The sequence below is a fragment of the Ogataea angusta genome (assembly GCF_019207475.1).
Source record: "Ogataea angusta isolate 61-244 chromosome Unknown 61-244_NODE_11_length_350522_cov_89.849751, whole genome shotgun sequence".
Classification (NCBI taxonomy): domain Eukaryota; kingdom Fungi; phylum Ascomycota; class Pichiomycetes; order Pichiales; family Pichiaceae; genus Ogataea; species Ogataea angusta.
Genome location: NW_025065225.1, coordinates 117,976 through 143,422, shown reverse-complemented (window position 1 = coordinate 143,422; position 25,447 = coordinate 117,976). Strand labels below are relative to the sequence as shown.

Here is a 25,447-nt window from a genome sequence, read left to right as displayed (position 1 = left end):
TGCGGACGATCGTCTGGTAAATAAAAAATAAAAATTAGTATATTTGATCCAGCTTATGTCTGACGTCTCTCCGACGCACCCGCTCGTGCTTCTGTACGGTTTCGGCACCGCGTCGGCCCTCATCACCGGATACACGCTCTACTCGCGCAACCTTCGCCGGATCAACGTCGCCACCGACATCCCGTCGTACATGTTTCGAAGAAGGTATTTGTTTGGCAAGGTCACCTCCGTCGGCGACGGCGACAACTTCCACATGTTTCACCTGCCGGGAGGACGCCTGTGTGGCTGGGGATGGCTCCGGAAAATTCCAGAGATCAACACCTTCCGCAAACTGAAAAATAGAACCATCCACGTTCGTCTTTGCGGCGTGGACGCTCCGGAAAGATCGCATTTCGGCAAGCCTGCGCAGCCGTACAGCGAGGAGGCGTTGCAGTGGCTGCGCAACTACATTCTGGGGCGAAAACTGTATGTCAAACCGCTGAGTCTGGACCAGTACAACCGGGTGGTTGCAAAAGTGATGGTGCTGAAATGGAACGGGTTCCGCGACGTGAGCGAGGAGATGATCAAGAACGGGATCGGCACGGTTTACGAGGCGAAGCAGGGCGTCGAGTTCGACGGCAAGGAGGCGCTCTATCTGGCGTGGGAAAAGTACGCCAAGCGCGAGAAACGGGGCCTCTGGAAGGACAAGAACAAAAAAAGCTTCGTTAGCCCAAGAGAATACAAACGCATGTACAACTAAGCTAGCACTTGACGTCGACGCCGCGGCGTTTTTCCTCCTCGCGCCACTCAAACATCACCTGCACAGCAATCCACAGACACACGCTGCTCAGCACGAAAAACACCCAGCCGTCCACGGTGGTGAACATGTCTTTCAGCAGCAGCGTCAGGCCGTCTTTGCCGAGACAGAAGCCAAACAGATTGGCCAGCATCATCATCCAGATGTTGATGATGGCCCCCACGCCACACAGGTGTCTGAACCACCATTTATTTTCGTACGGTTTGGCTAGCTGGGTGGCCAGCATCTCCGGTAGCAAAAAAAGCACAATCAGCCACCCCCAGATCAGCAGTCGCAGCTCGATATCGTGCCAGATCGCCACAAACGTGAACACCGCAAACGACGCCACGATCCTGCTCTTCGAGCCGCCCAGCGGCACATACACATACCGCACGACCCATTTGTTGTACGAGCGGTGCCATGCCCGCCAGAACTGCATTGTGGAGTAATTGTTGTCGACGCAGCGGATCATGTTCTCTGGCGGGTCGATGCCGTCACAGAGAGCCCAGAACCTGAACGTCCGCCAGGGAATCAGAAGCTTGAGCCATATAATATTCAGGTTGAAAAGCCCAATCATCGAGATCTCGAACGGAGTGTCGCCGTCCCAGGCTTTTGCTTTAGACACAGCAACCACATATATGTAATGCAGAATGAACTCCATCAGCATGATACAGCACACAAGCAGCAGGCCGTACGTCGCGGTCCGTTTCCAGGTGATCGAGCTCAGCGGGCGCCGTGTCTGGTAGATGTAGTCGTTGAAAGTGAGGATGGGGCCTGCGATGAACAACGGGGTGTAGAAAACATAGGCAAAGTAGTGCAGCAGAGAGTAGTCTTTGTCCTCCAGGGGGCAGTTTTGTCTTTGTCTCTCGTCCAGCTCGCCGACGCCCTTGGCTTCCTTGTCTTTTTTCGGCTCTCTCCAGAGATAGTCCAGATTGAAACTCAAAAGCCTGAGCAGTGTGAAGTTGAAAAACACGTCCCATCTAGCAACCAGGCCCTTGAAAGAGTCCATGAACGCCAATGACGGCGACAGCTCGCCGAACTTGATAGTTCTGTACCTGTCGTTGAGGAACAGCGTGGCCAGCCCGTAGGTCCAGAGAAGAGCCATGCTCAGCTTTCTGTTGGGGACACGGCCAAACGCGTACATGACCATGGCATGGAACAGGATCCGCAGACAATTGAAGCCGTGGGCGCCGAACAGGAACAGAAGCCCGAAAACAGCGTCGAACACCACTTTTTCCGTGCCCAGACTCAGAAACAGCCTCTTCAGAACTAGATGGAACACCATCAGCGCCGCGATCATTGGCACGTTGTCTCTGAAAAACCGGTACTGGCTGTCGCTGTTGTCGACTTTTCTGCCAAATAGCCAGCCGTCGCTCAGAATGCGCTCGTAGCGGTAGTAATTGGGGTTCGTCTCGTTGCTGGCCTCCATGGCGGTCTTGACCATCAATGGGACAACCACGAGGAACGCCACGGCGTAGAGCTTGAACTCGAAGCTCTTCCACCGCGAGGGGCCTGCTCGTTTGATGATTTCGGCTTTCTTTTTGGGATTGGCCGGCGCACAAAGCCGCGCGTCCAGCGTTTCCAGCGAGAGAAACTTGTAGATGTAAGAGATCATAAATAAATAAAATAATTTGGGAATTTATTTATTTAACCACCATGGACGATTTCGAAAGACGGCCCAATCCGCCCGGCTGGGTTCCGCCCAAGGCGCCGTACAACCCCTACGACCCGTCGGACCTGCGCCCGGCCAAGGGATACCCCAGCGAGTTCAGCACGCCTGGCAAGCTGAAGGAGAACTCGGGCACCTTGGCTCAAGATGTGGGGGATTTTTCGAAATTGAGGATTGACATGAAAAAGCTGCAGTATTTCCCACGGCCGGCCTCTGAGCTGTATCCCGGAAGGTACAAGGTTCTTCGCCGCGTGAACTACACAAGCAAGTTCGAAAGAGGGGCCAGAATGACAGGAATATCGCTGATGGTGGGGTTTACCGTGCTAGGCGTGTTCTTCTTCAGATGGAACGACTACGACCACGTTCTGGCACCCTTCAGGCGCATGCAGCTCCGTGCAAAGGAGTGGATTTTGGGCGAGCTGGACGATCAGGACTATAGAGACCTGTATCACTACGATAGGGCCAGAACCATCCCCCAGAAACCGCTGCCGTCGATCGTGTACGAGAAAAATCAGGAAAACGAGCTCGTGCATGCGCAGGACGGCAACGAGTTTGTCAAAGACCGGTTCGGAGTCAAACACGTGGTGCAGGCAGAAAAAGTGAGACAGAGTAGAGAAGAGACCTTGATGAGGGCGCTGGACACGGCGCAGGCAGAGCTGGAGACGCGCCAGGAAGGGACAGAACGGAAAAAGTGGTGGAAATGGAGCTGACGCTTTCCTAGCCCCTGCGCTTTTTCAACAATACCTTTCACATTTATTCACCTATTTACAATAGCTTATTTGTTGATGCCTCTCTTCTCGAGGAAGTCCTTCGCCTCGTTGATCTTGGTGGCCAGGAATGGCGACCCTCCTTTATCCGGGTGGTTCAGTAACATAATTCTTCTGTGGTTTTCCTTCAGTTTGGCCTTCGTCAGCGTGCTTTCCTTGAGATCCAGTATCCTCAGAGCCTCCTTGGCGTTCATTTTCGGATCAAAGCCTCCTTTGTAGAATTTGGACGCTCCCGCAGAGCTGAACTTCTTGTACATTCCCGCGGCAACGTAAGCGGCAGCAAACGCACCAACACCAGTTATCACAGGGTGTTCAGACATATATTCGGAGGCGGCATTAAAGTACTGTTCGGTGGTCGAAACGGACGGTTTTGGAGGCTGAAGAGAGATCTGGGACGGAATGTTGTGGCTGTCGGACTCCTCTCCCGGAACCGGAAGCGAGGGTATACTGATGTTTTGTATGTTGGACATGGAGGCTTCGATAATTTTTCCAGAGAAAAAAATGAAGAATGGGCCATCGACACATGATCTGTATCACCTGCCCGTACAGGGAAAATCAAATTTTTTTTTTTGGAATATTTTTTTTTTATCACGACCATGAGAATCTACTCCTGTCACTTCTGTTCATCGCCGGTGTACCCCGGCCACGGGATCATGTTTGTGCGGAACGATGCCAAGGAATTCCGCTTCTGTCGCTCGAAGTGCCACAAGGCGTTCAAACAGAAGAGAAACCCAAGAAAACTCAGGTGGACAAAGGCTTTCAGAAAGGCTGCCGGAAAAGAGCTCGCAGTCGACTCCACGCTCACCTTTGCAAGCAGACGCAATGTTCCGGTGCGCTACAACAGAGATCTTGTTGCTACGACGCTCAAGGCCATGTCGAGAATCGAGGAGATCAGACAGAAGAGAGAGAGAGCGTTCTACAAGAACAGAATGAGAGGAAACAAGGAGAGACAGCTTGCTGCCGACAGAAAGCTCGTGGAGGAGAACCAGGAACTGCTGAGAATGAGAGAAGTCGAGCTCAGAATCAAGGCAGAGAAGGAGGCCGCCAAGGCACAGAGAGAACAGGAGGAAGACGAGATGGACGAGGACGAGGACATGGAGATGGAGAGCGAAGAGAGCGAGGCGGAAGAACAAGCGCAAAAGATCCTGCTCAAGAACAAACGCAAAACCAAGGTCAAATTCTAATCACAATCAAGGCGGTGCTCAGATAAGTATAGGTTGTACGAAAAATAAAATATTTCAGCTATGTCGATATGGGTAAACTGGTTGTGGACATGAGCAAGCTGCGGCTCGTTGTTTTGGAGGATTCCAGACCGGCGTATTTGCGGCTTCTTGGCCAGACGCTTGGCTACGACGAGGAGACCGGGTTTTTGCGCATTGGCAATCTCGTTCCAGCTGACGGGAGCGAAACGTACATTCCGGACCTACAGGTGGATATGAGCAAGATTGTCTCGCGGATGCCGCTGAACAACCCGGCGTTGGAGCCCGGGGCGATCGTGAACGTGGAGGTCGCGTTCAGCGGGCTGCAATCGCCGATTCTGGCGCTCGATCTCTACGAAGTCAAGGACGGCAGTATTGTTAACAATCGCATGGACCTATTAATGCAGATGGACAACGTTCACTGATCGACCCCCGGGTTGGCGAAAAACTGCTCCCAGATGCTCTCTGTGGGCACCTGGAAGATCATCTTGTAGATTTTCTGGCCCTCTTTGGACAGTCTGCGGTCGACGTTCTGGTCGTACGCCATATCTGACGGAGACTTCAGCTGGAGCGGCGACTCGCCCGAGGGGCCCAGACGCGCCGCCTTGGCCGGCGAATGGATGTCGCTGGGCGAGCGGCTGGACGGCATGGACTCCAGCTTGTTCAGTTCCTCGAAGAAAGTCGTCAGCTCCGACTCGTTCGTGGCCGGCTCGTACGGTTTTGACGGCGGAGCCGCAAAATCTGGGCCGCCGCCCAGGCTGCGCATGGTGGCAGGCAGACTGGAGACCAGGTCCTTGAGGTGCTCGTTCACGTGGTTGCCCGGCTGGAACTGTTTGATCTGCTCTGTGGACGGCAGGTTGACGGCTACCGGGTCGACGAAGTTGGCGTAGCGGATGCGGATGACGGCCGCCGTGAGCAGGTCGAAAATGTCCCGGCATTGCACTGCGGCCTCGCACTTGCCAGAGAGCCCCGACAGCACGATACTGCAATACATGGCTGCCGTCTGCAGCTCTTCCACGGAGATGCGCTGTTTGGCCTCTTCGCAGTTGAATATGGCGTACAAGAAGGACGATCCCGCCATGAACAGGTTGTGCGTGGCCGCCCACGTGTAGTTGATCACCTGGCTCTGGTACAGCTCGTAGTACGAATAGATAATATCCTTGGAGGCCTCGAGCACGTTCATGTAATTCTCGAGCGTGAGCGAAAAACTTCGCGGCGACAGACCGTTGAGAATTACCTTGGTGTGGCTGTAGTTGAGGATGAAGAACTCGTGGATGAAGTCGCAGTTCATCTTGCGTGGGCTCTGGGGCGTGTCGGCCTTCCACTGGTCGAGTCTGCGGGAGATGTCTGCGTGCCAGTCTTCGAGACTGGCGAATCGCCGGGGCAGCTCTCGTTTGTCGTACAGAATGCTCTGCACCTCGGACTGCAGCCGTCGGATGCGGAACATCGACAGCGACACAAGCTTGTAGGTGGGCATGGTGGACGTTTTTGCGGAGAAGTCGGCCACGGCGGCGTTTCTGGTGATGAACGCGTCGTCGAGCTCGCTCGGGAATGGCACGGAGCAGCTCTCTTCCGGGATGCCGAACGGGCGGCCGAGATAGAAACACACCTGTCTGTCGAGCGAGTAGCAGCACCAGAACAGTCTGCGACGCAGATCGAGCGTGAATGCGTCGAACTTGTAGTCTCCTTCGAAATGGAGGCCGAGGTCGACACACACACGCAGCGCCGAGCCCAGAATATACCAGATACCAGGGACGGCGGGCCTCATGAGCGAGTACAGCGCAAAACACAGGATGCCCTGGAGCGCCTCGAGCCGGTCGTGGGACCCGTAGACGGAGTCGATGTAGAGCATGGCCGCGTTCTTGAAGTTGTCGGAAATATGGTCCGGGTACTTGAGGAGCGTGACGGACGACGAGATGGCAAACACCATGTTCATGAAGAACAGCGGGACGTGGAACTGTGCAGGCACGTCGATCGAGTTGGCGACCTGGACGAGGTCGGCGTTCTTGTTTTTTTCCACCTCCTGGTCGAGGATCTGCGTGTACTGGTGGTACCAGGTGTCTTCCTCTCTGAGCGGCGCAAAGAACTGCGGGTTGATGGTGGTGTAGGTCGACGCGAACGAGACGTCGAGCGGGACGTCGCCGTAGATGGGCTGGAAATAGCGGGCCAGAAACTCCTCTCTGTGGAAGATCGGGAGCTGCGCGTTCGACTGCGCAAAATACACAGACAGCAGGCTGAGGGCCTGCTGTTTCGGCGGCAACAGCGCGATGTTCGACCCGGCAACCGTCTTCTTCAGCACCGAAGGGTCCATGATCGACTGGTCCGAGGTGTGCACCTTGTGGCTCGAGCTGTCCGGGCCGCGCAGGTTCAGCGCCGTCACCATGAGCTTGGAGAACGGGATGCCCGACGACGCGCCCATGAACGAGGGCGGCGCCTTGGAGCCCGACGCGGCGGTCGAGTTCTGGACGCTGTCGATGTAGGAGTCGGATCTGTTGGAGTAGGCCGAGTCGGACGTTTCTGCGGGCGTGGCGCCTTCGAGGCTGCGCAGCCGGGATTCCAGCTCTTCCACGCGGGACTCGAGACTCACCACGTACGAGCGCGGCACCTCGCGGCGGGTCACCGGGTCGATGGACACACACTCGACGTTGGCCTTGGCGCAGCCGGCGCACTTGGGCAGGTCGCTGGTGCACTTCATTTTCTTCTTGCGGCAGCGCACGCACGCTGCTCTGTACAGGTGGAGCGAGGACTTTTTCTCGTCCGAGGGGCCCAGCAGCTGCTCCAAAGACCGTTTCATGAAAGGGAGAGAAGGGAGAGAAAGAGATGAATAAAATTGGTGCGACAGTTATCGACGCGCCGATCGTCCAGAGAGTCGGCTCTTATCAGGACACGGACAGGGCCCTGTGGAACGGCCCTCGTCGACGTCGCCGCGCGCACAATGGGCTCGCCAAGGGCTCAATTGCGTGGGGGAAGAACGTCGCCGGTAGCGAGCAGTCGCCGGCAGCCGCGGCTGGCGCAAAACTGATCCAGCGGCGCTTGCTCCGGCACATTCGGAAAATTATAGCCAAATTAAGCCCAAATTATTTAGCTTCCTTTTATTTGCAATGGCTTTTGATCTGGACACATACCACACGGCGGCGCGCGAAAAATACGAGTCGCTGGCCGCGTGCGCCGTGCTCTACTACGAGCGCCACTCGCTGCTGGAGCTGGCGCGCGATTTCGTGATCCTGTGGTACCTCACCGGCTGGGCCGCTGGTCTGTTGCGCCTGGTGTATGCGTACGGCCCCGTGCGCAGCACCACGATGCTGTACCGGTTCTGGGCGCGGCGGTTCTACCGCGCGGTGCTGAAGCTGCCCATGATGCGCAGAAAAGTCGACTCGGAGGTGCGCGAGGTGAGGAAACAGCTGGAGCACTCGCTGCTGGTCAAGGCCCCAACCTCCTACAACGAGGTGCCCGAGTACGGTCTCACGGAAAAAGAGGTGGTCGACCAGCTGGACGAGCTGAGCCGCCTCAAGGCGGCCAACTGGAAGGACGGCAAGGTGTCTGGCGCGGTGTACCACGGCGGCGACGAGCTGATCGAGCTGCAGTCGCAGGCGTACCACAAGTTTGCCGTGGCCAACCAGCTGCACCCGGACGCGTTTCCCGGGGTCCGCCAGATGGAGGCCGAGGTGGTGTCGATGGTGCTGAGGCTGTTCAATGCGCCGGAATCGGGCTGCGGCACCACCACGTCCGGAGGCACAGAGTCGCTGCTGCTGGCGTGTCTCGCGGCCAGAGAGAAGGCGCGCGCAGAGCGGGGGCTGACACAGTTCGAGATCATCGCGCCCAAGACGGTCCACGCGGCCGTTTTCAAGGCGTCGCAGTACTTCAACATGAAGCTGCATCTCGTCGACCTGGACGAGAACTACACCGGAAATCTGACGCAGATCAGACGGCTCATCAACAAAAACACGTGTCTGCTGGTCGGCTCTGCGCCGAACTTCCCGCACGGCCTCGTCGACAACATCGCCGGGCTGTCGGAGCTGGCCGTCGAGCACCGCATCCCGCTGCACGTGGACTGCTGTCTGGGCTCGTTTGTGATTGCGTACTACCAAAAGGCGTTCCAAAAGGCGCTGGACCCGTTCGACTTCAGACTCCGCGGCGTCACGTCGATCAGCTGCGACACGCACAAGTACGGCTTTGCGCCAAAGGGCTCGTCCATCATCATGTACCGCTCCAACGAGTACAGGAAGTACCAGTACTTCGTCTCCACGGAGTGGGTGGGGGGACTGTATGGTTCCCCCACGCTAGCAGGATCGCGGCCCGGCGCGCTCACCGTGGGCGCCTGGGCCACCATGGTGTACATGGGCGACGACGGCTACACCAAGGCGTGCCAGGATATCATTCTGACGGCGCGCCGGCTCAGACAGACGATCGAGGACGACATTCCAGAGCTCCAGATCATCGGCAACCCGCAGCTCTCGGTGGTGGCTTTCCGCTCCGACAAGCTCAACGTCCACAAGCTCGGCGACATGCTCGGCAAAAAGGGGTGGCATCTCAACGCGCTGCAGAACCCGCCCGCGCTGCACCTGGCTGTCACAAAGCTCACCGTGCCCGCCATCGACACCCTGCTGCTCGACCTCAAGTCCGCCGTCAAGCAGCTCGCGCTCGAGGAAAACGACGTCGAGTCCGACACCGCGCAGCTGTACGGCGTGGCCAACAGTCTGCAGACCGGCTCGGTCGCCGACCAGCTGATCGGCTGTTTTCTGGACACCCTGTACCAGACAGAGCCGACGTTGTAAATACGAGCTGTACAGATTATTTAACTACTATTCTCTAGCTATTTACAAACATCTTGCGTTGCCGCTTTTCGGCCAGATGCGCCACCTCTCGGAGGTTCTTGTGGATGCTGGCGTAGCCGAGTTTTTCGGCCAGGAGCATCAGCTCCTTTAGATGGTAATATGTCCACGAGAAGCGCCGCTGCGAGCTCAGCACCACCTGGTACGCGTCGACGACGTTGTTGGTCTGTGCGAACACCGAAACAATGCCCCTGGCAAACTTGAAGTCCTGCTGGTCCTGTTTCTGCGGACTCAAGCTCTGGAACTCGGGCGTCTTTCTGTACCTGCCGCGCTCGGTCCATATTTTCTGTGCAAACCGCACGTCCTTGTGCACCCGCGCGGCGTGCAGACACACGTTGTACAGTCTGTCGTTGCGTGGGTATTTCAGCGTGGGGGTACCAGCGGCCGGCTGTTCTTGCACTCTCTCGTCCGGCTCCTCCACCGTCACGCCCTGCCCCCTGAAGAACGTGTGCCTGTTCCACAGCTGCTCAAACTCCACCATCGACTCGCCCCTCCACGCAAACACAAGCAAATACGCCTCCAGCACCTCCACGGAAATCTGCTGCGGAAACTTGGCCAGAAAGTACTGCAACAGCGCACGAGCCTCGCTCAGAGCCTGTTTGTCGTCCACGTGCAGCGTCGGCAGAAACGGCGGCGCGTCCGCGTGGAAGCAGAAGTCGCACAGGTCGAACGTGCGCGCGGCAATGCCCCCCACCTGCGGGTTCAGACGGCTCACAGGCACTCGCTGCGCGTCGTAGAAAGCGTACGCGTTGAACAGGTATTTCAGCGCGACCGGCGACGGCGGCACCAGGCGGCCCTCGGCCTTGGTCAGCGTGTCGAACAGCCCCACAAACAGTGCCCTTGACAGGCTCAGGTCGGAGTCCTTGACCGCGAGAGCCATCATCATCTCTATTACACGGGCGTCCATGGGAAAACCTTTGGAATAGTACTCGATAATAAACAGCCACCCTTTCTCGATCAGCTCCCGCCGAGTGGTGCACCCCTTCACCAGCGCGAGATACGTCTCGGGCTCCAGCGGCAGCTCCTTGGCCACCATCTCCTCGTATAGTGCCAATGCATGCTCGACGTTATTATTCAGCACGTCCATCAGGATCACAGACGAATACGTGCGCGACGACGGCGCCGTCGCGAGAGAAAGAAACTTCATCGTGTTGAACGTCTCCAGAACGTGCTCGTATTTGCCCAGCCGCACGTACATCTGCAAAACAGAAGTGTACACCTCCTTGGTAGCCACCAGACCCTCGCTGGAAATCTGCTGCATAAACTTGCGGACGTTGTCGACGTCGGTCAGCTTGCTGTACAGGTTGACCATCACGCTGTAGGTGATGAGGTTCGGCTTGATGTTTTTCGCCTGCAGCTCAGAATACAGCTTCTCGACGATCGGCCTGGCCTGCGTGGCAGAGGCCATATTGTAGCAGCTCATTATAGTGTTGTAGATATGCACGTTCTCGAGAAGCCCGGCAGACATCGCCATGTCGTGGATCTTGGCTACAACAAGCGGCCGCTGCGGCCGCGGGATCTTCGTCACGAACCGCACAACGTCGATCGGCCTGCTACCGGCGAGCCCCGTGGTCTGGTGCAAACGGTCAACCACGGGCACCCAGTTGGCCCCGGCGGCCACAGCAATGTGCTTGACGGTCTGCGGATCGAGCTTTTCGCGGATCGATGGAGGTAGCGCCGTGTGGGGCTCGGCAGGAGGGAATATTGACATGGACTGCGTGCTGGGGCTGTCCTCCAAGAGAAGCGGGTTTTCAGAGGAGTTCGAGGCCATCAGCGCCTCAAACAGCGCGTCTGCCTCCTCGTCGGCTGGATCGTGTGTGCTGTCATCTATGTGCAAATCCTCTATTGTCTTTTTCTGAGCGCCAAGGTCCTGTTTGGTGTTGACGATGCTTTGTACCTGCTGTGTGAATTTTTCTAGATTTTTTATCTGCTCGCTCAGTGAGGAGTCAATTTTCTTCGGATCTGGACGCTGTGGCTTGCGCTTGCGGTGGAAGACCACTGTGCGGACAAAACGCAGCGGAATCCGTCGCGCTCGGGTGACGAATAGCGCCCGATTCAGCATAGCTAGAAGTGAAAAATTTAAAAAGATAATTTTTTTGGGGCACAGCCTTAGATATTATTACATTTTCTTATAGTAAGAGTAAACTCTGCTCCAAAACAGTTCCTCGTCGTCAATGCATATAACAGGGTCCTGGTTGTGAAGGACAAGGTTCAGATTGTTCCATCCAAAATGGTAGTGGAGGAGAATCGTCGTGATGCATGAGTAGAGTAGCTTGTGGTCTGCGTACACCATAAGCAGCGAGATGATCTTGAAAACGATTGGAAGACTGAAATTGTTAAGAATCTTGATGAAAGCATCAAAATTGACGAGGCTCAAGTCGTCCTTGAAACACTTGAGAGCCGACTTGATGTATGAGTGTGATTGAATAGCATTAAATTTCGTGATAAATTCATTCGTGATGACGTGGGTATTCAGATAATACAGGACGCCCAGGGCCCTCGAAAACGTGAAGTCGTTTACCAGCAGCGCCAAGTTCGCATGGTACGTGTTGAACTGCCAGTCCTGCTGTGCAGATGTGATTTTGAGCAGTTGCTCCAGAGACGCCACCAGTTTCGGGCTTCTGTATATGTCTGGATGCCTGCTGATAAACGAGTCCAGATCGAGCTTTCTCGTCGTCGATGGCAAATTAGGAATGTCCGTGCTTGAATGTCTGTACTCTAGGACTTTGACAAATAAGGTGTATCTGACTGTTGGGTCCACCTGAGACCTCCATATGAGTTTCTTGATCTCGGCCAAATTCGAGCCCGAAATCCTTTCCTTACCCGATAAATAAGTGAGTCGCGCGTCTCCTATCATCCTGTCCCGTTCACGCTGCTCTTTCTTCAAACTTTCTCTTTTGCGGTGAAGCCCTTGCTTCTCCACCAGTTTGGAAAATTCTTTTTCGTGCTTAAGCGACTCGTGTTTATTTTTAGGAGGTAACCAGGATGGCCGCGTTATCGTTAGTGAGTCGGCCTTTTCTGCCGATACGAGCTTCGGGTCGTCGAGCTCGTCCACTTTGCTGCTGTACTTGGATCTTCTGTTCATCTCCTGTTCCACGTAGTTTTGTATCGAGTACTCGTAGAAGTTGCTCAGGTCGCGAGCGTCCGGCGAGAGGTTCGAGTATGAGTGGTGTTTTGTGAGGACCGGGCTCGGCAGGTACGTAGGCTCCGTGCGGCTCTTCTTGGCCAGCGCCCCGGGCAACGGGGAAGGCGCAAGTTTGGACGAATCATGCCACGCTTGCTTTAAGATCTGCGAGCCCGACGTTTTGTTTGAGAACTCAAACAGCGACGCGGTCGAATGCAGGGCCATCGGCACATTGAACATGGCCGGCTCTTGTGATATGTCATCGTCTTCCTCCATTTCCTCGTATAGCTTGTACTTTTCCTGCTGAGACAAGGTCTTGCCCACTCGGCCAGCACGCGGCGGAGGAATCTTGTACCGTATTTTGGTGAGCTCTGAGGACGAGGCACTGGTTATCGACGACACTCGCGACGTGGAACCGTTGGAATCGCCGCTTGATTCGCCCGTGGCGAGGTCTTGGCGGGCGCAGTTCAGGACCGAATCGCTAGGCCGTTTTATGCCGAGTGCTGAGAACGAGGGCATACTGTTGGGGGACCGCTGCAAAGTCTGTGGATGAGCAAGTTTGGGTGTCATAGGCACTTCCAAAAAGTCACACTGCTTAGCCATGTTTTGGGTTGTAGAAGCGAGGGACAAGGGGCACACTGGAGGAACAGTATGTAAACAAAAGAGAGAAAAAACTATTATGGAAAAAAACGAAACAGCAGCATGTATATCCAAGCAAGTATTGTATGCGGTGAATAAATATGCCGTATATGTGTTTTTTTTATTGTGCGCGTCGGTAATGTCTAGAAGTGCAGGGTCCGAGTTGGGTGTTTCAGGCGAGTGTGCGTCGGTCTGCACGTCTTGGCTGTCTGAAATGGCCGCTGGAACGCGAGGCGGAACCTCGTGGCACTGAAGATGGCTAGTGGGGATGCTGTTGAACCCCTTTGAGCAGCCAGAAACATCTGTGTGCAGCTTCGCCTGCTGGTTGCAGGGCCTTGAGAATATGTGTGTGGAGCAACAACTGCGACGCGACGCGCCGATCGACCCCACGTGAAAAATAAATACATTTTGTCGATGTGTTGTTAATTCACAAATTTCTGTAATTATGTCTTCTGCTCCAAAACTGTTCAGAGTCATAGGAGGCGCCCAGAACTACGACTGGGGCAAGCTCGGCTCCACGTCTGCGGTCGCGCGGTTCGCCAAGCTCAACGACCCGGAAAACGTCTCCATCGACGAGGAAAAACCCTACGCCGAGCTCTGGATGGGCACTCACCCCTCTGTTCCCACCGTTTCTGCTCAGGACAGAACTCCGCTGAGGGACCTTGTGCGTGCTGCGCCAGAAGAGATGCTTGGCCAAGACATTATCAACAAATTCGGCTCCAGAGAGGGCATTCCCTTCCTGTTTAAGGTGCTTTCGATCCGCAAGGTGCTCTCTATCCAGGCCCATCCAGACAAGGCGCTGGCCAGACAGCTGCACGCGTCCGACCCGAGACACTACCCAGACGACAACCACAAGCCGGAGATGGCCGTTGCGATCACGGATTTCGAGGCGTTCTGTGGATTCAAGCCGCTTGCAGAGATAGATGCACTGCTGCAAAAAACCCCAGAATTCAGAGAGCTCGTTGGCGACGACGTGGTTGCCGAGTTCCACTCCGGAATCGGCTCTGCCGACGCTGCTGGGAAAAAGAAGCTGCTCCAAAAAGTGTTCAGCCGCGTCATGAACAGCCCGGAGTCCAAGTTCGAGCCTCTGGCGGCCAGGCTTGTGGAGAGAACAAAGTCGGACCCACAGCTCTTCGGCGAGACCCTTGCCGACCTCATACAGCGTCTGGACGCGCAGTTCCCTAACGACATCGGCCTGTTCTGCGGCTGTCTGCTGCTCAACCACTGCATTCTGAAGTCGGGCGAGGCCATGTTCCTGGAAGCCAAGGACCCTCACGCCTACATTTCCGGCGATATCATGGAGTGCATGGCTGCTTCCGACAACGTGATCCGTGCCGGGTTCACGCCAAAGTTCAAGGACGTGGAAGTTCTTGTCGACTGCCTAACTTATTCGTTCAATCCTGTTGAAGAGCAGAAACTGAAGCCTACGCCGTTCCCTAGAGGAGCCGGCGTTGCGGAACTGAAGCTGTACGACCCGCCAATTGACGAGTTCAGTGTCTTGCAGACCACGTTCACGAGCGCCGGGTCCGAGACGTTCGACGGTCTGGACGGCCCTTCGCTGCTGATCGTCACCGAAGGCAAGGGAAAGGTCAAGCTGCAAGGCTCCAGCGAGGCTCTGGACGCGTCGACCGGAAACATCTTTTTTGTGGCTCCAAAGGCTGCCATCGAGCTTGTTTCCGAGTCCAAGGACACTTTCACCTCGTACCGTGCATTCTGCGAGGCCTAATTAACATGCAATTATTTATATAACTAATAGATGAATTATTTCACACCAGCACGCTGCGGCGCTGCACAAACCGTTGCAAGTTGCGCTCTTCGATTTGATCCTGCAAATCGTCGCCGTTCAGCCACTCGCTGATGTCCTCAAAGATGCGCGTGCTGATTTCCAGGTCCAGGCTGCGCTCCTCGGCGCGCAGTCTTGCTTCCAGGTCCTCGCACGCCTCCACCAGAACCGCGATCTTGCGCCGCAGCTGGCGCTTCTTGAACTCGACGATCGGCCGCAGCTGCTGCAGTCCCGTGAGTCTACGGATTTCCAGCACTGCGAGTCGTGGAAATCGGTCCATCATTAAAACGCTAGATATGCCTGCGTCGGTGAGTCGCCAGCAGCTGTTCAGACTGAGTCTTTCGAGCTGGTGGCCTTTCTGGTACGCCAGAGACCACAGGACCGCGTCCGAGACGCCGCAGCCGGCCACGCCGAGCGTTTTCAGATTGCAGTTGGCGACAATGTGCGAGATCGACGCGTCGGTCACGAGACTGCCCTTGGTGTGCCGGCCGCAGTTGAGCGTCTCCAAGTTCGGGCAGTGTGTTCCAATTGCGTACAGCCCGGCGTCCGTGATGTGCTCGCACGCCCGCAGGTCCAGATGGACCAGGTTCGGCATCAGCGGCGCGATCTGTTGCAGATAAACGTCGTCGACTGCTTTGGAGCCCGGGAGCACCAGCTTTTTCAGCTTCGCGGTGTAGAGGTGTAGCGACGGAAGCAGTCGGGGGCAGATGTAGAACTCGAGCCACTCGAGGTTGACGGGGTTGATGTGCAGGCCGGCCAGATGGTGTTGCTGTGTGGACTTGAGTTTGTGCAAAACGAATGATTTGGGGGCGGCGGTGCGCGGCGGAGAGTAGTTCATTAGTTTGTGGTCCGCGTCGAAATACAGGTTCTCCTGCAGGACTTCGAGGGTCAGCGAGTGCCAGAGCTTGTTGACCAGCAGACAGTTGTGCAGATTGCCCGTTGGCGGGGCCGTGCTGGACGAGGAAAGGGTTCGTTGCCAGACTTTCTCGCCGTGGTCGCCGTGGATGAGTCTGGCGTGGTTCAGCGACATGGGCGGTTTCCGGACCGGGGCGTGCTCGGTCGGGACTCTTTCCTTATCGTCGTGGCCAACGTAGTGCAGAATTAGGCTGACAATCTCCGGGATTTCGAAGATCGGATGCGCGTCGTTGTCTATCGAGAGTTTTTCCACGGTCTCCAGCAACCGGGGCGAAACTGGACTGGTATTAGTGCTGTGGAATGGAGAGAAGAACCTGGTCTTGAGTCTGGTGGGGTGTCGCGGGCTGGTCTTGCGCGACATGATCAGCTGTCGTGCCGACGAAGAGAGCGAGCCCAGAGAACTCAGAGAGGTGGTGGAGGTGCAGGAAGTCATGCTGGCGCCGCTGGAGTAGTCGGACGGGGTGTGGACGCGGAACGAGATGCTGCTGGCTCTTTTCAGAGGCCGATGGTCGACCAGGGACGAGCGTCTTTCTCTGGCCCTGGTCTCATGCACAGGCGAAGGCCCTGGGGTCGAGTCTGGGTATTGCTGGGCCAGATCCCACATGAGGATTTACACGCACTGGACTAAGCAAAAACACAGGCTATATATGACATGGGTCAAATGGCTGGGAGGAGAGAAGGGACCAAAAACGGACGGCTACTAAGGAGAAGAAATGAGCCGCACAGCCGCAGACCAGCCACTTGGGCAAAAGACACCTCCTGGCGGGACAATGAGCTGGAACAATGTCGCGGGCACAGAAACTGGCTGGCCCAGGCCCTGGACGCGACGTGTCGAGCGCTCACAGCCATCTGTCTATCTCTCTGGGTTGGCTGGCAGACGGATGCGTTGAGCACAGGCCAGAACCGAAAAACCGTCGCGCCGGGTAAGTCTGGGGCGGTGTTCTTCCCGCTGAGCTAAGCAAGAGGCAAATAAATGCCAACAAGCAACAAAAGATATACAAACATTTTTGTTGTTGAAGGGTTTAAAAGCGTCCGAACATACCGATGAACAACGAATACGACTACCTTTTCAAGCTGCTGCTTATCGGCGACTCCGGCGTGGGCAAGTCCTGTCTTCTGCTGCGGTTTGCAGAAGATACGTACACCCAGGACTACATATCGACCATCGGAGTGGATTTCAAGATCCGGACGATCGAGCTAGACGGCAAGACGATCAAGTTGCAAATCTGGGACACCGCGGGCCAAGAGAGATTCAGAACCATCACCTCATCGTACTACAGAGGAGCGCACGGGATTATCATTGTGTACGACGTGACGGACCAGGAGTCGTTCAACAACGTGAACCAGTGGCTGCAGGAGATCGACCGATACGCCACCAGCGGCGTCATGAAGCTGCTGGTCGGCAACAAGTGCGATCTGACCGACAAGAAGGTGGTTGACTACGCCGTCGCCAAAGAGTTTGCCGACAGCAGGGGAATCAAGTTTTTGGAGACTTCCGCATCGCAGAGCACCAATGTCGAGCAGGCGTTCATTGTCATGTCCAAGCAGATCAAGTCGCAGATGGCCAACTCGCAACCGGCCTCCAACACCGCAGGCAAGCCCAGTGTCAACCTCAGCGGCACCTCTGTGATCAACCAGCAGGGCGGATGTTGTTAGCGCGGTTCGTTTCCAAGATGTAGCTACGATTCATAATACAGGTGCCAGCACGAAGGAGAGCCTACACATGCTGGAGCGGCTGGCCAAAGTCGGGTAATATGTAGTGATAAATAAATTCATTAAATTTATTTACCTCTGATGGCTGGTGCTTCAGACAAAAAGCAGGCCGCGGCCAACTCGTCTATTCTGCGGCAGCTGCATCTGGCCTCTGTCGTGGTGAATGTGCTCGCTTTACTGGCGCTTTTTCTTTTGCACAGGCCCGCCGCCAGAAAGTACTACTTTATCTTTAGTCTCCCAGGCTTGGGCTGTCAGTATGTGCTCGAGAAGGTGGGCAGGCCCAAATACCACACCAATCCCCAGGGCTACAGCGTTCTGTCTTCTGCCGGGCAGGATCTACAACAACAGGGTCTCACAGAGTACATGATCGACATTGTCTATTTGACACTGATAATTGACGTTTTGATGATACTCTTCGGCTCCAACAAAGTCTGGCTGCTTCTTCTGGCTGTGCCTGCCTACGCTGGATACAAACTGAAGGGTTTCATTGCGCCGTTCTTTGCTCGCAAACAGAAAGAGGAGCAGATAGAGACGGAGCCGGTGAAAAGCAAACGGCAGCAGAAGCTGGAGAACAGAAAGACTAAGGTCAGATATAGGTGAGAACGGAAGGAGTTCAAGGCTGGGTGCCAGATCAGCCCAGCAGTAGAGCCACCTACAGTACATACGCTATTTGAAAAGCCAGGTATCACTGCAACTACTGTAGACAATGCGCGCGTGCAGACGAGATCTGGTCGCGGTGTACAGATGTTGTGTGTTATTTTTCCAGACGTCACGTTACGAGCCCGCAAAGCCCCTTCCGGTGGTCGCGAATATTCCAATCAGCAGGCTCCAGCAGATCGCCTCCATCTTGTTGAGTTGTCCTCTCAGTTTTTATAAAAGTTTTTATTTTACCTTGTTTTGTAAATTAGATCTTTCAATTGGTTGGAATCATCTTAATTGAGTTATAGCAAAATGGACGGAGGTAAGTACTGAGGAAATTCGGTTTTGGGCCCGATTGAAACCAGTGGCAAAGGAGCGGGCAATTTTCAAAATTGTTTGGAGGTCAAATGCCGAAGCGCGGACCCCTGCAGCCCAGATAGTCGGTCTGGCATTCTGGTAGCTTGCGCGGCGGCAAGCGGCCGGCAGTGGCACGCTCAGGCAGTTTTGGTGGCAGTGAGTGTTTTTGTCAATGCGTCACAATTCGCCTCAGGCTGAAACAAACTACCAAAGACGTGTTTGATTGCCCTTGCTCGACCGATCCAGCCGCAGAGTGGAGAATGGGACCCAAAAACCGACCGTTTACATGTTTCTAACACCCTTATAGAAGACGTTGCTGCTGTAAGTACCACGCGGTCCAAAAATGAGGGCTGAAAATTTCAGTCCGAATTGGGCACCGTATATGCAAATCCAAAGTTACTAACAATTTAGTTGGTCATTGATAACGGATCCGGAATGTGTAAGGCCGGCTTTGCCGGTGACGACGCTCCAAGAGCCGTGTTTCCTTCGATTGTCGGAAGACCTAGACACCAGGGTATCATGGTCGGTATGGGTCAAAAGGACTCCTATGTTGGAGACGAGGCCCAATCCAAAAGAGGTATCTTGACTCTGAGATACCCAATCGAGCACGGTATCGTCACCAACTGGGACGACATGGAGAAGATCTGGCACCACACTTTCTACAACGAGTTGAGAGTTGCTCCAGAAGAGCACCCAGTCTTGCTGACTGAGGCTCCAATGAACCCTAAGTCCAACAGAGAAAAGATGACCCAGATTTTGTTCGAGACCTTCAACGTGCCAGCCTTCTACGTTTCGATCCAGGCTGTGCTGTCGTTGTACTCTTCCGGTAGAACGACCGGTATTGTCTTGGACTCTGGTGACGGTGTTACCCACGTTGTTCCGATCTATGCTGGTTTCTCTCTCCCACACGCCATTTTGAGAATCGACTTGGCTGGTAGAGACCTGACTGACTACTTGATGAAGATTCTTTCTGAGAGAGGTTACACGTTCTCCACCACTGCCGAGAGAGAAATCGTCAGAGACATCAAGGAGAAGCTCTGTTACGTTGCTCTTGACTTCGACCAAGAGCTGCAGACCTCTTCCCAGTCTTCTGCCATCGAGAAATCCTACGAGTTGCCTGATGGACAGGTGATCACCATCGGTAACGAGAGATTCAGAGCCCCAGAAGTTCTGTTCCACCCAGGCCCACTTGGACTGGAGGCCGCTGGTATTGACCAAACCACCTACAACTCCATCATCAAGTGTGATGTCGACGTTAGAAAGGAGCTGTACGGTAACATTGTCATGTCTGGTGGTACTACCATGTTCCCAGGTATTGCTGAGAGAATGCAAAAGGAGATTACTGCTTTGGCACCATCTTCGATGAAGGTCAAGATCATCGCTCCACCAGAGAGAAAGTACTCTGTCTGGATCGGTGGTTCCATCTTGGCCTCCTTGTCCACTTTCCAACAGATGTGGATTTCCAAGCAAGAATACGACGAGTCCGGACCATCCATTGTCCACCACAAGTGTTTCTGATTTTGTCGGGTCTATTCTTGCGCCTGTTTTTGTATAAGGAGTGCTGCTTCTCCACTTAGTATAGAATCAAAAAAGATTTGATCTGTCTTCTCTTACACCGTTCTGCGTCGATCGTCCCTCGTTTCTCCAGAAAAAAACTTTTTGTGCGACTCGCTTATCTGGTGCTCTCATTGTTTTTTTTCCAGCCAGCCTTACCACAGCTTTTTTCACGGTTTCCACTAATTCCCCATGTCAGACAAGGTTGCCGTCGCTTCTCCTTGGCAGATCGCCTACCGACAGACGTTCCAGCTGGCCAGGACGCCTCAGTTCTACTGGTTTCTGTCCCATCTCGCCTCTCTCACGTGTCTCATCCTGCACACTGTGGCGGCCACTTTTCGGGGCCCGCACTCGCCAGCTGCTCTCAGGTACTACAATTACTCCATCTCCTCCACCATCGTCACATACCTGATCGTGGTGCGGCAAACGTACCGCGCAAAGCCGGTCTCGCTGATCTTCTCGCAGCCATTGACCCTGCTCAGAGACGACAACGTCCAGTACCTGCTGCTGGCGCTCGTGTTCCGGGTGTTTTCCGCGCGCAGCGGAAACTCCTCCACGCTGTATCCGTTCGCCGTGTTTGCGTTCTTCCACTGTCTGGGCTACTTCAACACCAACGTGATCGGCTTTGTGCCGTTCTTCACCAAAGACCAAAAAACCCGCTACAAGGCCGCCATCGGCCACTTTCTGAAAACGTACAACGAGCAGTCGCTTCTCGTCGCGGCACACATGGAGGTGCTGCTCGTCACGGCGTACGTGCTCCCGCTGCTGAAAATGGTGATTTTCTTGCAACTGCTGCGTCCAGCGTACTTTGTGCGAAACCTGCAGACGCTGGCGCTGCTGGCCGTCGTGGTGGTGTTCAACAAGCTCAGATTCGACCAGTCCAAGTACACCCGCGCGCTGGTGACGCAGTACGACGCGCGCATCGTCCAGACGCTCTCGTTGCCGGTGGTGCCGCCTGCGGTGAGAAACACCGCGTTCGCCCTGCGCCAGACGCTCGTCCACCACCTGTCGCAGATCCAGCTGCCGAGAAAGTGAGACGCGGCAGCACGTAGTCCTGTGTACACTAACCACACCTCGCACCAGCACCCTGGGGCCGTAAAGTCGAGCAGATTAAATTCTCTTGTCTCCATGGTATCGTATCTCGACATCCCCTCGAACGAGGACCCGAGCACGTACGTGTCGTTCCCGCCGTGCACGCATCTGTCGCAGGTGCTGGCGTCGGCCGACGGCGAGGCCGTGCTGAGAACATACAACACCGCCATGAAAATCTGTCTTTTAGCAATGCCTGTGCACGAGGACAGATCGTACCTTGCGCAGGACGGCACCAAGGTCCAGCACGGGCAGCTGGTCCGGCTGCGCTCGCGGATCGTGCGGTGTGCGAGCTGCCACGCCGCGTCCAACGTGTTCCTGTGTCTGCACTGCTCGTTTGTCGGGTGCTATAGACACCGCCATGCGAGCGAGCACGCGAGCGCCCACAACCACGCATTTGGCATCAGTCCGCAGTCTGGCGACCTCATTTGCTGGTCGTGCCAGAGCTTTGTGAGCGACCCGTCGCTCGAACGCATCAGAATCAATCAGATCGTCCTCTCGAAAAAGGTTGCAAACTTCCCCGGGATGCCCATCTTCCAGCACGAGCACGACGCGGAGAAACAGCGGCAGATCGTGGCCGGGTCGCGGGCGCCGTGTTTCCGGGCCTCCACGGGGCTCAAGGGCTTTGTCAACATGGGCTCCACCTGTTTCATGAGCTCTGTTCTACAAACGCTGATCCACAACCCGTTCATCAGGGACTACTTTCTGGCCGGCAGCCACAGCGACTGCGGCAAGATGGGCGCCGAGTGTCTCTCGTGCTCTGTGGCCGACATCTTCCAGGACTTCTACTCGTCGCCCAGCGCGGCCGGCTACGGCCCCGTCTCGCTGCTGACGGCTGCCTGGAAGGTGAAACGGTCGCTGGCCGGGTACTCCGAGCAGGACGCGCACGAGTTCTGGCAGTTTCTGCTCCACCAGCTGCATAAGAACGACACCAAGAAATCCTCATCGTATAAAGAGCACACGCCGGTCCCGGGCGACCACCAGTCGCCGGCGCACGGCTCGTGCAACTGCATTATCCACCGCACCTTTGCCGGCGAGCTGCAGTCCTCCATCAGGTGCAAGGACTGCCGGAACACAACCCTCACCGTCGACCCGATGCTCGATCTGTCGCTGGAGATCCAGGAAAAACACGCAGACGGCTCCAAGACCGCCATCCCGAGTCTGGAGGCCTGTCTGGACATGTTCACGAAACCAGAGCAGCTCGACGCCACCTACAGCTGCTCCGCGTGCCAGAAACAGACCAAGGTCACCAAACAGCTCAAAATCAAGAAACTGCCTCGGACTCTCGGCATCCAGCTCAAACGGTTCGAGCATCTCGCAACGTCCACCAAGATAGACACACACGTGCAGATCCCGCTCTTCCTCAACATGTCCGACTACGTGCTGGGCGGCAACAGGCCGCACTACGGCCAGAACCTGTACGAGCTGTTTGCCGTGGTGTGCCACATCGGGTCCGCCAGCACGGGCCACTACATCTGCATGGTGAAGGCGCGCACGGGGGCGTGGTTCATGTTCAACGACGCTACGGTGACCAAGGTGTCTCAGCAGGACGTTCTCAACTCGCGTGCGTATCTGCTCTACTACATAATCCATGAAATGGCCTAGTCGAAGAAGTCGTCGTCCGACGGTTTGGAGGCTCGCAGCGACTTCTTGACAAACCGCGTCTGGCGCGTCTCTTCCAGGTCCTCGTCCAGTGTGTTGATCGAGAGCCGCGAGTCTGCCTCAGCCACGGCGCCGGCGCTGCACAGCCACGATTCCAGGTCGGCAAGTCTGGTCTGGTTGCCGCCGAGCGGGGCGAGCGTGACGGCCTGTTTGACGACGTCGCCCTTGTGGTAGACGAGCAGCGTCGGGCAGTTGGCCTCGGGGTAGTTTTCGACCGCGCGGTCGGCAGGAATGTCGACAAACTTCACGTCCGGCAGCCGGGGCGCGAGCTGGGCGAGCAAGCTGGCCAGCAGCCGGGACTGCAGCGCGCTCTGGAGCGACATGTGGACCACGACAAAGCAGTCCTGCGACGCGTCGGTCACCTGCTGCTTGTACTCTGGCTTTGTGATCGGGTACACCGAGCCGTACTTGGCACGGGCCGCGAGCCTGTTCATCTCGGCGATGCGTTTCTGTTTGTACTGCTGGAGGAACTCCTCGTCCTCGTCGTCCTCGAGCTCGTCGAGCTCGTCGAGAGTCTTGTTCTCGAGCCTGTTCTCGTGCTGTTTCTGCACGGCCTCTGCCAGGGCCTCCTCGAGCTGTTCCGTGGGGTCCTTCTCTTTCTCCGGGATGATGCCGTGGGCGCGCAGAATGTCATTCCACTCGGTATCCTCGTTGGGATCCACCTGCATTTGGATTTTCGGGTCCACTGGCCTGTTCATCGTCTGTGTCCACCGCCAGGAAAATTGGCAAATTGAAAAAAAAAATAAGTAGTAAAAGAAAATTTAAGTTCATAGTGTTATGTCGATTTTGCTGCGAAAAGGATTTGCGGACGAGTCGCTGGAGCGCGTCCTGGAGGACCTGCTGGTGCGGTTTGTGATCAACTGTCCGCCGGAAGACTTGTCGTCAATTGAGAGGGTCTTCTTCCAAATAGAGGAGGCGCACTGGTTCTACCAGGACTTTGCGCGAGTCATCAACGAATTGCTGCCGCCGATGAAGATGAAACAGTTCACGGCCAAGATAATAGCGCAGTGTCCTGTTGTGTGGCGCTGGGGCGACTCGCAGGACGCCCTGGCGCAGTTCGGCAAGTACAAGTCGTCGATTCCCGTTCGCGGGTGTGCTGTGCTCAACCAGAAGCTGGACAAGGTGTTGCTGGTGAAAGGGGTCGAGTCGTCGTCGTGGGGGTTCCCCAGGGGCAAGATCTCCAAGGACGAGACCGACTTGGACTGTGCATTGCGCGAGCTGGAGGAGGAAACTGGGTTCGACGGCAGAGAGTACATTGACGAGGACGAATACATCGAGCGCACCATTCAGGGCAAAAACTACAAGATATACATTCTGGCTGGCGTGCCGGAAAATACCGAGTTCGAGCCGCGTGTTCGCAACGAAATCAGCGCGATCGCGTGGAAGGAAATCAAGTCGTTGTCGAAACAGGGCAAGAATAATCTATTTCTGGTGAGCTCGATGATGAAACAGCTGCAGAATTTCATCAACAAGAGGAAAAACCAGCAGACAGAGGAGGAGCTCAAAAAACAGGCCACCATCCAGCTCAAGAAGATTTTGGGTGTTGGCCAGCCCCAGGAAAAGTCCGACCCCGGAAGAGACCTGCTCAACATGTTGCAGCAGGTTTCTGCTGGAAAACAGCCTCCAAACGTGCAGCCGCCTTCCATGCCGCTGCCGGGCCACCCTGTGCCGCTGCCTATGCCTGTTGCTCCGTTCCCTATGCCGTTCCCGATGCCGTTCATGATGGCTCCGCACATGCTTCCGCGGTTTCCCTTTCCACCGCCGCCTGCCATGTCTGTGCCGCGTAGCGACCAGAAAAACGAGCTGTTTGCTCCGCCACCTTCGTCGCTCGACAAGCCGCAGATGGTGCTGGCAAACAGGCGTTCTGGAGAGAGTAATAGCAAGGAGCTGCTGAGCATTCTGAAACGTCCCGAGAGAAAGGAAGAGACAGAGGACGCCCCGAAGCCGCGCGGGGGCTTTTTGCAGAACTTGTTCGATAGGTACAAGGGCGAAGAGCCTGCGCAGTTCCCGCGGAAGGTGACGATTCTGAAGCGGCCAAAGGAGGAGCGGGAGCCGGAGCAGGAGAGCTCGGAGAAGCCCGGTGCCAGTTTGCTGGGCCTGTTGCAGCGGAAACCAAGTCCTGCGACGAACGGCAGCTCGGAACTGCTGAACATCCTGAAGAAGCCGGAGCCCAAGACGAAGACGGACTCGGAAGGGTCGAAGGAGCTGCTAGGCCTGTTGACTAAAGAGGAAACGCAGCCAAGGGACGACTCGAAACAGCTGCTGGACTTGTTGAAACCAAAGCCGGCGAACCAGAACGGCTCCAGCGGCTCGGCAGAGCTGCTGGACATGCTCAAAAAGCCTGAACAGCCAGCTCCGCCAGCGCAGACTTCTACTGCCCCCTCTGCGTCGGTTCTGCTGGGAATACTGAACAGAAAAGAAGAACCGCGCGACCCTAGCAAGGGACTTTTGGACGCGATAGTCCCGCCAGCACAGGAGACTCCCGCACAGTCCGGCTCTTCAGGCTCGCACGAGCTGCTGAGCCTGCTCAAACCGGGCAGCTCGCCTGCGCCAACGTCTGCTCCGGAGTCGACCAAAGACGTGCCGAAGCCGTCCCAGGAAGCCGACGAGTACGAGGAGTTCGAGGACTTTGAGGACCTAAACGAGGGGTACGAGAACGTGCGCTCGTCCAACCACTTCAAGACGTATGTGAGCGACGAGGACGAGATATATTTGTGAGTGCACAGCCTG

At 55.8% G+C, this 25,447-nt stretch overlaps 20 protein-coding genes across 20 annotated transcripts; 12 read left to right on the top strand and 8 right to left on the bottom strand.

Moving 5' to 3' along the window:
• Nucleotides 1–55: 55 nt before the first annotated feature.
• On the top strand, nucleotides 56–739 carry KL928_004826 (uncharacterized protein; the record flags this gene model as incomplete). Its single annotated transcript, XM_043205567.1, has 1 exon — nucleotides 56–739. One exon carries the CDS (start codon nucleotides 56–58, stop codon nucleotides 737–739), a length of 684 nt encoding a protein of 227 aa, XP_043057821.1.
• A 1-nt stretch (nucleotide 740) lies between these two features.
• On the bottom strand, nucleotides 741–2,390 carry KL928_004825 (uncharacterized protein; the record flags this gene model as incomplete). Its single annotated transcript, XM_043205566.1, has 1 exon — nucleotides 741–2,390. The coding sequence occupies one exon, from the start codon at nucleotides 2,388–2,390 to the stop codon at nucleotides 741–743; it is 1,650 nt and encodes a 549-aa protein (XP_043057820.1).
• A 41-nt stretch (nucleotides 2,391–2,431) lies between these two features.
• On the top strand, nucleotides 2,432–3,154 carry KL928_004824 (uncharacterized protein; the record flags this gene model as incomplete). The annotated part of the gene is made up of 1 exon (XM_043205565.1): nucleotides 2,432–3,154. The coding sequence occupies one exon, from the start codon at nucleotides 2,432–2,434 to the stop codon at nucleotides 3,152–3,154; it is 723 nt and encodes a 240-aa protein (XP_043057819.1).
• A 65-nt stretch (nucleotides 3,155–3,219) lies between these two features.
• KL928_004823 (uncharacterized protein) lies at nucleotides 3,220–3,681 on the bottom strand (the record flags this gene model as incomplete). The annotated part of the gene is made up of 1 exon (XM_043205564.1): nucleotides 3,220–3,681. One exon carries the CDS (start codon nucleotides 3,679–3,681, stop codon nucleotides 3,220–3,222), a length of 462 nt encoding a protein of 153 aa, XP_043057818.1.
• A 126-nt stretch (nucleotides 3,682–3,807) lies between these two features.
• KL928_004822 (uncharacterized protein) lies at nucleotides 3,808–4,395 on the top strand (the record flags this gene model as incomplete). The annotated part of the gene is made up of 1 exon (XM_043205563.1): nucleotides 3,808–4,395. The coding sequence occupies one exon, from the start codon at nucleotides 3,808–3,810 to the stop codon at nucleotides 4,393–4,395; it is 588 nt and encodes a 195-aa protein (XP_043057817.1).
• A 68-nt stretch (nucleotides 4,396–4,463) lies between these two features.
• On the top strand, nucleotides 4,464–4,792 carry KL928_004821 (uncharacterized protein; the record flags this gene model as incomplete). Its single annotated transcript, XM_043205562.1, has 2 exons — nucleotides 4,464–4,687; nucleotides 4,771–4,792. The coding sequence occupies 2 exons, from the start codon at nucleotides 4,464–4,466 to the stop codon at nucleotides 4,790–4,792; spliced, it is 246 nt and encodes an 81-aa protein (XP_043057816.1).
• Nucleotides 4,793–4,828: 36 nt separating this feature from the next.
• On the bottom strand, nucleotides 4,829–7,105 carry KL928_004820 (uncharacterized protein; the record flags this gene model as incomplete). The annotated part of the gene is made up of 1 exon (XM_043205561.1): nucleotides 4,829–7,105. The coding sequence occupies one exon, from the start codon at nucleotides 7,103–7,105 to the stop codon at nucleotides 4,829–4,831; it is 2,277 nt and encodes a 758-aa protein (XP_043057815.1).
• A 240-nt stretch (nucleotides 7,106–7,345) lies between these two features.
• Nucleotides 7,346–9,185, top strand: KL928_004819 (uncharacterized protein; the record flags this gene model as incomplete). Its single annotated transcript, XM_043205559.1, has 2 exons — nucleotides 7,346–7,370; nucleotides 7,438–9,185. 2 exons carry the CDS (start codon nucleotides 7,346–7,348, stop codon nucleotides 9,183–9,185), a joined length of 1,773 nt encoding a protein of 590 aa, XP_043057814.1.
• Nucleotides 9,186–9,219: 34 nt separating this feature from the next.
• KL928_004818 (uncharacterized protein) lies at nucleotides 9,220–11,304 on the bottom strand (the record flags this gene model as incomplete). Its single annotated transcript, XM_043205558.1, has 1 exon — nucleotides 9,220–11,304. One exon carries the CDS (start codon nucleotides 11,302–11,304, stop codon nucleotides 9,220–9,222), a length of 2,085 nt encoding a protein of 694 aa, XP_043057813.1.
• A 57-nt stretch (nucleotides 11,305–11,361) lies between these two features.
• On the bottom strand, nucleotides 11,362–12,969 carry KL928_004817 (uncharacterized protein; the record flags this gene model as incomplete). The annotated part of the gene is made up of 1 exon (XM_043205557.1): nucleotides 11,362–12,969. The coding sequence occupies one exon, from the start codon at nucleotides 12,967–12,969 to the stop codon at nucleotides 11,362–11,364; it is 1,608 nt and encodes a 535-aa protein (XP_043057812.1).
• Nucleotides 12,970–13,450: 481 nt separating this feature from the next.
• Nucleotides 13,451–14,731, top strand: KL928_004816 (uncharacterized protein; the record flags this gene model as incomplete). The annotated part of the gene is made up of 1 exon (XM_043205556.1): nucleotides 13,451–14,731. The coding sequence occupies one exon, from the start codon at nucleotides 13,451–13,453 to the stop codon at nucleotides 14,729–14,731; it is 1,281 nt and encodes a 426-aa protein (XP_043057811.1).
• Nucleotides 14,732–14,771: 40 nt separating this feature from the next.
• Nucleotides 14,772–16,307, bottom strand: KL928_004815 (uncharacterized protein; the record flags this gene model as incomplete). The annotated part of the gene is made up of 1 exon (XM_043205555.1): nucleotides 14,772–16,307. One exon carries the CDS (start codon nucleotides 16,305–16,307, stop codon nucleotides 14,772–14,774), a length of 1,536 nt encoding a protein of 511 aa, XP_043057810.1.
• A 440-nt stretch (nucleotides 16,308–16,747) lies between these two features.
• On the top strand, nucleotides 16,748–17,359 carry KL928_004814 (uncharacterized protein; the record flags this gene model as incomplete). Its single annotated transcript, XM_043205554.1, has 1 exon — nucleotides 16,748–17,359. The coding sequence occupies one exon, from the start codon at nucleotides 16,748–16,750 to the stop codon at nucleotides 17,357–17,359; it is 612 nt and encodes a 203-aa protein (XP_043057809.1).
• Nucleotides 17,360–17,497: 138 nt separating this feature from the next.
• KL928_004813 (uncharacterized protein) lies at nucleotides 17,498–18,708 on the top strand (the record flags this gene model as incomplete). The annotated part of the gene is made up of 2 exons (XM_043205553.1): nucleotides 17,498–18,001; nucleotides 18,496–18,708. 2 exons carry the CDS (start codon nucleotides 17,498–17,500, stop codon nucleotides 18,706–18,708), a joined length of 717 nt encoding a protein of 238 aa, XP_043057808.1.
• Nucleotides 18,709–18,847: 139 nt separating this feature from the next.
• Nucleotides 18,848–19,930, top strand: KL928_004812 (actin; the record flags this gene model as incomplete). Its single annotated transcript, XM_043205552.1, has 1 exon — nucleotides 18,848–19,930. One exon carries the CDS (start codon nucleotides 18,848–18,850, stop codon nucleotides 19,928–19,930), a length of 1,083 nt encoding a protein of 360 aa, XP_043057807.1.
• Nucleotides 19,931–20,158: 228 nt separating this feature from the next.
• Nucleotides 20,159–21,018, top strand: KL928_004811 (uncharacterized protein; the record flags this gene model as incomplete). Its single annotated transcript, XM_043205551.1, has 2 exons — nucleotides 20,159–20,176; nucleotides 20,335–21,018. 2 exons carry the CDS (start codon nucleotides 20,159–20,161, stop codon nucleotides 21,016–21,018), a joined length of 702 nt encoding a protein of 233 aa, XP_043057806.1.
• Nucleotides 21,019–21,029: 11 nt separating this feature from the next.
• Nucleotides 21,030–21,531, bottom strand: KL928_004810 (uncharacterized protein; the record flags this gene model as incomplete). The annotated part of the gene is made up of 2 exons (XM_043205550.1): nucleotides 21,030–21,387; nucleotides 21,449–21,531. The coding sequence occupies 2 exons, from the start codon at nucleotides 21,529–21,531 to the stop codon at nucleotides 21,030–21,032; spliced, it is 441 nt and encodes a 146-aa protein (XP_043057805.1).
• A 49-nt stretch (nucleotides 21,532–21,580) lies between these two features.
• Nucleotides 21,581–22,650, top strand: KL928_004809 (uncharacterized protein; the record flags this gene model as incomplete). Its single annotated transcript, XM_043205548.1, has 2 exons — nucleotides 21,581–22,110; nucleotides 22,191–22,650. The coding sequence occupies 2 exons, from the start codon at nucleotides 21,581–21,583 to the stop codon at nucleotides 22,648–22,650; spliced, it is 990 nt and encodes a 329-aa protein (XP_043057804.1).
• Nucleotides 22,651–22,656: 6 nt separating this feature from the next.
• KL928_004808 (uncharacterized protein) lies at nucleotides 22,657–23,415 on the bottom strand (the record flags this gene model as incomplete). Its single annotated transcript, XM_043205547.1, has 1 exon — nucleotides 22,657–23,415. The coding sequence occupies one exon, from the start codon at nucleotides 23,413–23,415 to the stop codon at nucleotides 22,657–22,659; it is 759 nt and encodes a 252-aa protein (XP_043057803.1).
• A 79-nt stretch (nucleotides 23,416–23,494) lies between these two features.
• KL928_004807 (uncharacterized protein) lies at nucleotides 23,495–25,435 on the top strand (the record flags this gene model as incomplete). Its single annotated transcript, XM_043205546.1, has 1 exon — nucleotides 23,495–25,435. The coding sequence occupies one exon, from the start codon at nucleotides 23,495–23,497 to the stop codon at nucleotides 25,433–25,435; it is 1,941 nt and encodes a 646-aa protein (XP_043057802.1).
• Nucleotides 25,436–25,447: the final 12 nt, after the last annotated feature.